The sequence below is a fragment of the Populus euphratica genome, unplaced genomic scaffold (genome assembly GCF_000495115.2).
Source record: "Populus euphratica unplaced genomic scaffold, PopEup_1.0 scaffold25.1, whole genome shotgun sequence".
NCBI lineage: Eukaryota > Viridiplantae > Streptophyta > Magnoliopsida > Malpighiales > Salicaceae > Populus > Populus euphratica.
Genome location: NW_011499851.1, coordinates 1,791,052 through 1,800,587, shown reverse-complemented (window position 1 = coordinate 1,800,587; position 9,536 = coordinate 1,791,052). Strand labels below are relative to the sequence as shown.

The following is a 9,536-nucleotide window of genomic DNA, read 5'->3' as shown; positions in this document are numbered from 1 at the left end:
GAGCTAATTAATATATTTATTCCAATTATATCCTAAAGTCTTGAGATAAATATACTTTACTTATTGGATTTACAAGCTAAATAATATATTGAATTAGATAGTGATGTTAACCAACTAATTAAGTAAAGAGGACAATAAATTTTTATTATTATTTAAAATACATAATTATTATATCATTTCAAAAATTAACAACTATTTTTTTTCGTTGGATGATATTTATTTAAGTGATAATTACGTTGTAAAAATTAAGTGATAAATATCAATTTAAATAGTCAATATTCTATGACTATCTTTTGTTACGTATACAGTATTAAAGCTCCCACCTCACCTTTCTATGGTTTTATTTTTCATTATAGATATAGTGATGTGAGTAATTGTTTTAGTGGATAATATCAAGGATAAAAAAGTAGTATTTAAATTAAAATTAAATTAATTGCACAAATATTATTCTTAAACACAAATTAATCCCATAACAAATACAACAAACTTCAATATCAAAATATTTCTTTTATAATACGAATTGACCACTATATATTTTTGTAAATCATATACTCTTGGGTACGCTATTTCTATCTTCCTTTATAGATTTATTTAATGCTAAATCTTATACTTTTTTGTATAGAATTTATATCCATTATTTTTTAATTATAAATCGTGTTACTCAAACAATGGTGGGAAATTTGTCTAGTTGATATGGAATCATAGATAATTTGGGTTTAGAAGAGAGAAATCATAGGTGCTACTACTAGAGCTACAAACTCAATAGCCTTGATTAGAGTAGTAAAAATATTATTCAAGCCTAAATTTCTCTCTCAAATCGGCTAATGATATATTAACACTAAACGTTTTCCTTTTTTATGATGAAGGAGATTTGCTCACTCCATTAACTCTCAAATCAGTCCAGTTTTTTAGATTAACTACTGGATAATATTTAGTTTCATTAAATGTACAAGCTAGTCCAAGAATTGAATAAAAAAGACAACCCATATTTTTTCCAAGGCAGATTAATGAGTCACTTGTTACTAATCCTTTTGTCAGAAAAAAATGGCCATAAATACCGCTCACGCTTGATGTTTCTTTTTAATTGGAAAGAAAATCAAGAGTGCGTCCACATAGAGGGTGTAAAGTCTATGTCCTTGTTGTTAGATGAATTTATCGGCTGAATACTATACAGAGGAGGTAGTTAGGAGCTGATTTCTTCGGGGATGTGCGTAAAGGTCCATTTTCCTGTGATCCTAAGCAAACTTTAGCCCTTTAGTTTGTATGCACAGTACTTGTATTCTTCATCGATTGATTAATATTAATAGTTTGATTAAATAATAGCTAGATTGCTAATTACTTTAAACTATTTTGAAAACTTTATTAATTGCAAGCCAGACATATTCTTCTACGTGGTAATTAATTAATTTGGCAATGTCAAAGCTACTTCCTCTGGAATACTTACGCGAGTAGGCATTAGTACAAAGCTATACCTACATTGGTCTAATAATCCTTGAAGGACCAGACTGGGTTTCTCACGAGAAAACACCGTTGCAATGATGGCGATTCGAAAGTTAAACAGAAAAGAAGTAATTGGTTATGAAGATTGGATTTTGATAATGGATCACAATGAGTGGTTTAATAATTAGGAAATTAACAAACCCTAGGATGTGAAAAAGTAGTCAATATATCGATATATAATCATGCTTATGGGCTATATATATATAATTGGTTGGAATTTTAGGATTTTGTGAAAAGTAGCACCCACCGTGGTCTGAGTCCAAAGTAGAGTGTGTGAATTAAAAAGTTTAGTATGAGTTGTTGAGTAAGAAATGCACACGTTAGAGTTCACAATAGAAAGAAGATATAGCAGCCGCAGGAGGAGGAGGAAGGAATCAAGTCCCAAACTTAATTTATTTACTATCCTCTTGTTCTCCCTTTCTCACCCTAGCTAGCTAGTTCCCTACCCGCACGTCCACAAAAGAAACACCCTCTTCTTTCTCTCTGTCCCCTCTTCCTATAGCCCCTCAAGGTCATTTTCTCACTTATACCTCACACAAAAGAAACAGCCATTCACTTCATACCTTGTCATTTCTTCTCTCCCTCATCATCTCAATCTCGAACCCCTGCAACTACTCCCGTCAATTTGAACCAAAGAGAGAAAACCCGGAAATCTCACCTGAAAATCTCTCAACCCTTTTGCTTAAATTGTCCATGATGACCCTCTATATCTTCGTCTTAATTTCTTGATCCATAACAAATATACTCTCCTACTGCACTGCACTTACAAGAAAACGTAAGACAAAAGGAAAAAAAAGAAAAATTAAGGAGGAGATAATTAAGAGGCCAAAAGGGCTTGTTTGGCTGCTTAAAGATGGAGCTATTCCCAGCACAACCAGATTTATCTCTTCAAATTAGCCCACCAAACAGCAAACCCACATCAACATGGAGGAGAACAGAAGAAGAGATGGATTTGGCGTTTTGGAATAGAGCTTTAGACTCAAGAAACTCTATGTCTTCAATGGAAAACTCCGATACCTGTTTTGAGCTCTCGCTATCTAATCCAAGGGTTTCAGAACCAAACTCCAACCATCTTCACAATATCTTGCAAAATACTAACAATTGTAATGGTAACAGTCTTTTCCACTCCTTTCAGAAAAACCAATACACACACCCCCATCACAAACAAAACCGCCTCCATAATCATCATCCAGTACTGTTTCAGCCGCAACAACAAGAAGGGCTAAGCCAAGAGCTTGGTTTCTTGAGACCCATTAGAGGGATTCCTGTCTTCCAAAACCCTCCTCCTTTTCCTTTCTCTCAACAAACTTTAGATAATACTTGCTCTCAAGATGCTTCTTTGGCTACTACTAATAACACCAGTGCCACTACTTTAAGTCCCTACCGGTCTCAAGGGTTGATGAGATCAAGATTCATGTCAAGGTTTCCAGCAAAAAGAAGCATGAGAGCACCAAGGATGCGTTGGACTACCACTCTCCATGCTCGCTTTGTTCATGCTGTTGAGCTATTGGGTGGCCATGAAAGTATATGCTTCATTTTGTTTCTTTCTTTTTCTCTAACCTTCTTTTCTAGCTTCTCCTTTTTATCTTTTCAGATTTTTTTTCCTTTCTTCTTTCACCTTTCTTGTTCATTTCTTTACCATCTTCAATAACATAGATAAAAAAAAGGAACTTGGAAAAGAAATTTAACTCATGTTTTCCTATCCTTTTCCTTTCTTGTTTCTGGGGTTTAGGGGCTACACCCAAGCTAGTTCTTGAGCTTATGGATGTGAAAGATCTCACTTTGGCACATGTTAAATCACATTTACAGGTAATTAAAGCATACTCTCAACTGGTTTATCTCCCTGCTTGCAGTGTTTAAATTCCTTTTTGTGAAGTAAAGAAAGAAAGAGATTTTTGAAATTGTCGTTTTTCTTATTGTCTTTATTTTCTGTCTTACCTTCTAACTAGACTTGTTGGCCTGAGCTAATAGTGTTAAATTGATGCAGTGTTAATTGTACTTCTAAGCAGAATTTGCCTTTTAGGAGCCTACATTACAGGAAGGGTGTTTTATTACATTAGGTCACAAATTCCAAGGTTTCCCTGCACAGGGTCTCTCAAATCCTTAAGCACTTCTTTTCTACTCATTTTGGAAGAATGAACGAGAGAGAGAGAGAGAGAGCGAGCGAGCGAGTGGGGTATTATCGATTTCAGGAATCAAGTATGACCATGCCCCAGGAATTCAAAATGAGTCCTAGGCTCCTAGCCAAGCCGAGACAAGTTTGCACTCAGTCCATTTTTATTACTTTTAAAAACATTTTCTCTCACATTGAATGGAGGAGGAAAAAAAACACAGAACAAAACACCATCATTTTTCAATGATATGTTTCTCAGATGGGTTTATCAACCATCTTTTTTAACCATGGTTAATCTCATTCATGCATGCCACATCCCATATCTACATACATGCATGCATTTAGTAGGCAAATTAATACGTTCGGTACTTGCACTGAATATCTCTGATGCATGTATGCCAAACAGTATTATTGATCTCCATTTCTTGTTTTACCCTTTTGTGTTTAAGTTTTTTCGCAATTCTATTTGCTCTGTTAATCAATGCCCAGAAAGCCTAATTTGATGCTTCATCAAAAAATTAGTCTAATATTGGTCGTGAAATGTAATGAATGCAGATGTATAGAACTGTAAAGACTGATAGAGCAGCAGCAGCTCCTTCAGGTTAACTGTACCTCCCTATCTATATTATCTTTTATTTCTTGAGAATTTTCAGTGATGAGTATCCAAATAAATATTTATATGCAACAATATTACTTATTACTCTGCATTATTTTAATCAATGTTCCTTAATTAAGTCGGTCTTAAATATTACTGACTTAATTTAATTTCCCTTCTGTTTTTCTCTGTTTAATTATCATGTACAGCACAATCGGATGTGTTTGATAATGGATCATCTGGAGATACATCAGAAGATTTTATGCTGGACATTCAAAATCCTAGAAGGTTAGATATCTCAAAGCAACAGGGAAGACCAGGTGCTCACCAAGACAAGGACTATCACGCTCTCTGGAGCAATTCTTCAAGGTACTACCACTATACCATGCTTAATACTCCTTTGTCTACCTTTTTTATCTCATAGGTTTGTTACAGAATGCGTGCTTTATTGGATAATATAAGGGCAAATCATAAGAAAACAATAAAAAATAAATGGAATTCAGAACAAGCATAAGGAATTTGTAATGCAGTTCCCAGTTTCTAGTCGTTTTTATTTCCCTCTTCTCAGATCATAAGGTAACAAAGGCAAGATTTAAACCCGAAATCTTTCCCCTCTAACAGCTGTCTTAAGTGCTAGTTAGGGAAACTCAGTAACATTGAGTGACTATTTGCCCTTTAATTAATTTGCCATTTTGGCAACCCAGAAGTCCAGAATGGTCTTTGGTTATTTGTCATTGAATTATTTTTCTTTCTAGCTAGATGGAAGTCCCAAGAAAAATCAAGACAATTACGATTTCTGAAGTAGAGTTTGGAATACTTCCATGTAGTAAGGACAAAACAGATGAAACTTGCATGGATACTGTCGTCGTACTGGGTATCCTATCCTCCTTGTTCTGGTTTCTTGATCTAGATGTATAATGATTAATGTAAAATTAGGATTACATATGCATGTTAGATTCTTAAATTAAGTTGATATAAAATAAAAAAACCGAAGTGCTGTCTCTAGGACCATACCCTGTCTTCCTCTCTCCAGTCCACATCTCAACCTTATATTATATAAAAAACGGTTGCATGCAAGAAATACAAAAGGAGGAAGAAATGATTTCACTGCATTTTTCTGTCCGTCCATGACCATCACGATCACTGAAACTCCCATGATGGGGTAATTATACTCTTCCTTGTATCAGTGGGTGAAAAGGAAGTTTAAAAGAATCCACTCACTCTCCTCCATTATTCCAAGACATGAGAGTCCCATTTGACAAATCCACTTATAAAAATGGGGATATCTCTTTCCTTTGGATTTTGTGGGCTCAGATAGAGAGAACTATTAAATGGGGCCTATGGTTAGAATACTTAGTGTCAAAGCTAGACCCTGTGATGGTCCCATTATTGGAAAATCGTGGCGCCAGAGTTTTATGCCCTTTGAAACTTCCTTGCTATCGTTTGTTATGTGTAATGGGCTATCACATGGGTGAGTTCAACTTTATCTACAACTAACACAGAAATAAAATGTAAGAGTGAAGGAAACTACAAAAAAGACAGCAAATGATTGCTTTCTTTTCTTAGTTTTGCCTTTTCTTCTCTGCTTGGCTTCCACTGATAGGAAAATATTCTCTCAATCTGCTGGTTTGTAGCAGGGAAGCTTGGTTGCATGGAAAATTAAAGGATTCTGGTGGAAACTTACCCTTCCTCGAGGTACCAGATTTTCAAATCTTTCTTTCCTGTAATGTCCTTGATTTTCAAGATGCTGTGTCCGGCACGTAAATGTTATGTTGTTGGAATGAATCAAGAAAACCCGATTGTTTATTCTCTTTCTCCATCATGCCATGCCCGTTGGAAAGAAACAAGAAAGGCAAGGGGCTTTCACACTCTTGATAGCTCAGGTTATTCGTAAGCTGAAGGGGTAGTTTCGTAATTCTCTTAAAAAACGATTTAAGGAAAGGAGACTAGGTTTTTTTTCCCTTTGTAGCAATAGAGAATGGTTTTCTTATAATATAATGTGAAAAGCTTCCTGGCCAAAGAAGAAGGGGGGGAATGCAAGGAATTAAGCACATTTCATGCTCATGATTAAACAAAACCCTAAAACGTAAAAACCGAGCTCTCTTTTGAGTCTCCAGCCCCATTTTGTTGACCTGGATTCATATACGGTTCAGATCTATGTACTAGCCATAAGAGTCGTTAAGTAGAGTCAAATATGTAATTATAAAGGTAAGATCATATAATGCTAGTAAATAATTGTCCTGTTAGGCAGTCGTATTGGGAAATGCACAGTGGTCACACTCTGGCAGTCTTTCAAAATGTTTTCCTAGCTAGCAAAGTTTCTTTTTTCTTTGATAAATATTCTATAATTCCCAGAGCCATTGATTCCTCCCTTCACACACTTCCCTTGTGCTTCTCTGCTCTAAGTAATTTATTGACATAGCTACTTTTGTTTTCTTTTCATGGTTTCTAATTTCAGTTTTGAAATAACTTTTTTTTCTTTCTTCTACAACAGAAGGACGTGGATCCAAAGTGCTTGAGCTATGAGAGAAATATATCAGATGTAAGCGCATCAACCCTTTCAGGGACAAGCCTCAAGAAGCCTAATTTGGAGTTCACACTGGGCAGGCCACATTGATGTTATTTACTGTGCGCGCTACTCATTTTGAAATCATTTGTATCTCTGGAGAGGTGCTGGTGAAGAGGATCAGTTACCCAGGAGAGAAAATCGGAGAAAAAGTAAAGAGAGAAGAAAAGTAAAAGAAAGAAAAGAAAAGGAGAGCTAAAGAAAGACAAGGAAACAAGAGAGACAGAAAGCAACAAAAGGTGAAAGAGTGAAAAAGGCATGTCCTTCATATCAAGCTTTGCGATCCAAATCAACGTTTTATATTCCTACGTACGTCAATATGAAATCTAATTGATTTTATATGTTTGCACTCTCAGAGAAAAAGAGAGTGAGTGAGAGAGAGAAGGAGATATATTTATATATTTATATATATATATAGAGAGAGAGAGAGAGGGGGGGAGGGACCTTTAATTATCTTAAACCATGAAGTGATCCTTGGTAATTGTAATGGAGCACTTTACATTTATATAATTTATTTTCATATTTTTACCGAAGTGTTGGGGCTCTATTTCCATTCCTAGACGTTGTCACATGCTTTATACACTTTATGCACAAAGGAGAACAAAGACTTTTGAGCATATGAGCCAGGAAAGTATTGATAAAAAAATGCATGACAAAAATATAAAGTTGTAATATATATATATAAGTTATCTGCAAGAAAGATAGTTTTTCTATGCTGCATGTCTTTTCAAACCATTCTATATATATATATATATATATATGAAATTAAACAGTAATTTCTTCGAACAACAATCTATGAATACATCTTAATTAAGCATGTAAATCTCTTATCAACCCATCGAACATTTGTGTCAGTTCCCAAGAGTGCTTTTACTAGTCAAATCTCATGCTTTAATCAATAGGGATTTCTTTTATCTCTAAGGGAATTAATTTCCTTTCTGTCCGGCATTATGCTTTAGCACATTACATAAAGATTGACACAGATAATGCCGAAATTCTAAGCCTTTTATGTCATTCTAGGAACAAAATAGTTCTTGCAATCATTAACTTTTCCAGTGCACTTTAAATTTAGCATGGATAAAGCATAGAACTGTCATGACAATTTAGCTTTGCAAAAAGAAGATCGCACCTTACATGCCATTTCACCACGCACATAGGGAAGTTTCTGTGAAACTGCTGAAAAATCAATTTGTAATATTTAGAAATGAACTTTAAAGCTCTTAGATATGTGGAACTTTTGACCCGTCTTATTCTCCACTTGCTAAAGCGAGCGAACAAGCCTTGCACTTGAGCCTCCACATTTAGAAAAATTCAATTCAAGTTCTGTTAAATCGCAGCAGCAGCAGCATCAGCAATTTCGACTATTCCAATTCGAAATCTCAAAATTATGCCATGGAGTCCTTTCATTTTTTGGGTGGTTGTTCAAAACTTTTTTTTGTCTCTAGTCCCTTTACTTTTGATCCTTTTAATGACCCAGGCTTTAATTTCTTTGCACTGCTTTCTCGCCTTGGTGGCCTTTTAGCTTCCCAAGTGCATTTTTTTCCCTTTTCTTCTCTAACATGGAACATATATAGTACAAGTCCAGGAACAAAACTATTTCCACACAGTAGCACATTCAATAAAACTTCTTAGCTGGGTCAATGACTTGATCCCATTTATAAAGGATATTGAAGAATACCGGGTGGTGTTTTTTTCCTTAATTTCTTTTAGTTCAGATCTTGGGAATAGTATTTTAATAGAATTATTAAAACTGTAATAAAACAAACAATTTGCAGAGTTCGGTTAAGATATGCATTGTATTGAAAACAAAGCACAATACAATTTAAGATATCACTTATTAACAATAAACGAGTCGTGCTACTAGATCCCATTAAAGGATGATCCACCAGCGTCAACTGATGTGAGGCTCCTTAGGCCAAACAAAAACACCGTCCAAAGTTTTATCAAACGACGTACGTTTACAATAAACTATAAAACTAGGTCTATGAAGATCTATATCTTCTTGTTTAAAATTTTTTTAAAAAATCAAGTAAAATATCTAATTTTGAAGATCCAGAATTAAAAAAAAAATAAGTAAAATATCTAATTTTGAAGATCCAGATGTATAGACAAAGAAAAACAAAAACAAAAAGCCAAGAGGAAAAGGGAAAGAAGAAAATGGAGAGGGGAATATGAAGAAAAGACATGGGATCGCTGCCTCATAAGAGGATCAATATTAACATGACAAGTCATTCAATAATAGAATTTAGGGGAGGAAAAAAATCTTGGCATCCTGACATTTTAATTAAAAGAATACCCAATTGAAATTACGCATATGTTTGATTTTATTATTGAGATTTTAAAGCAAAATTATTTTTACATGTTTAAGTACAATACAATTTAAGAGAAACATATATTTTTTAGGCAAAATAAGACACCATTCAATAATTTTTTTTAAAAAAAAAATTGGATGCCCTGCGATTGATCACGTTAGTTCATATTGGGATCAGTTGCATGAAAAATTAATTAGGTGTTTATCATTGAAAATAGTTATTAATTATTGGTGAAGTATTTAGTGAATGTTATTGACCCGTTAGCAAAAAATAATTTTTAATGGAGAAAACAAATGCTTGATTTGTATTGAATATGGTATATGTTTGCTGACTAAAAAATATGACGTAGACCCTATACAATCCTATATATATATATATGCAGATTGTATACATAGAACGTACACGGTATTTTAACTTCTCATAACTCGAAGAAATACAACAAAATCCATC

General features: G+C 34.3%; 1 protein-coding gene across 5 annotated transcripts; it reads left to right on the top strand.

Annotated features, from left to right (window-relative positions):
• The first annotated feature begins 1,842 nt into the window (after positions 1–1,842).
• Positions 1,843–7,068, top strand: KAN2 (Homeodomain-like superfamily protein). Of its 5 annotated transcripts, none has more exons than XM_011020194.1 (6): positions 1,843–3,023; positions 3,233–3,309; positions 4,169–4,214; positions 4,418–4,577; positions 5,846–5,903; positions 6,700–7,068. In XM_011020194.1, exons 1-6 carry the CDS (start codon positions 2,354–2,356, stop codon positions 6,823–6,825), a joined length of 1,137 nt encoding a protein of 378 aa, XP_011018496.1. In that variant the 5' UTR covers positions 1,843–2,353; the 3' UTR covers positions 6,826–7,068. The 5 variants fall into 5 exon arrangements, with proteins under 5 accessions (XP_011018496.1, XP_011018497.1, XP_011018494.1 ...); XM_011020195.1 differs by having other exon boundaries at positions 1,844–3,023; positions 6,703–7,068; XM_011020192.1 differs by having other exon boundaries at positions 1,844–3,023; positions 5,843–5,903.
• Positions 7,069–9,536: the final 2,468 nt, after the last annotated feature.

Excerpts from the sequence above, each read along its gene's own strand:
- KAN2 (XM_011020192.1), top strand. The coding sequence starts at position 2,354 with ATGGAGCTATTCCCAGCACAACCAGATTTATCTCTTCAAATTAGCCCA. Across the intron at positions 3,310-4,168 it reads ATGTTAAATCACATTTACAG|ATGTATAGAACTGTAAAGAC; the intron begins GTAATTAAAGCA and ends TAATGAATGCAG. Across the intron at positions 4,215-4,417 it reads AGCAGCAGCAGCTCCTTCAG|CACAATCGGATGTGTTTGAT; the intron begins GTTAACTGTACC and ends TATCATGTACAG.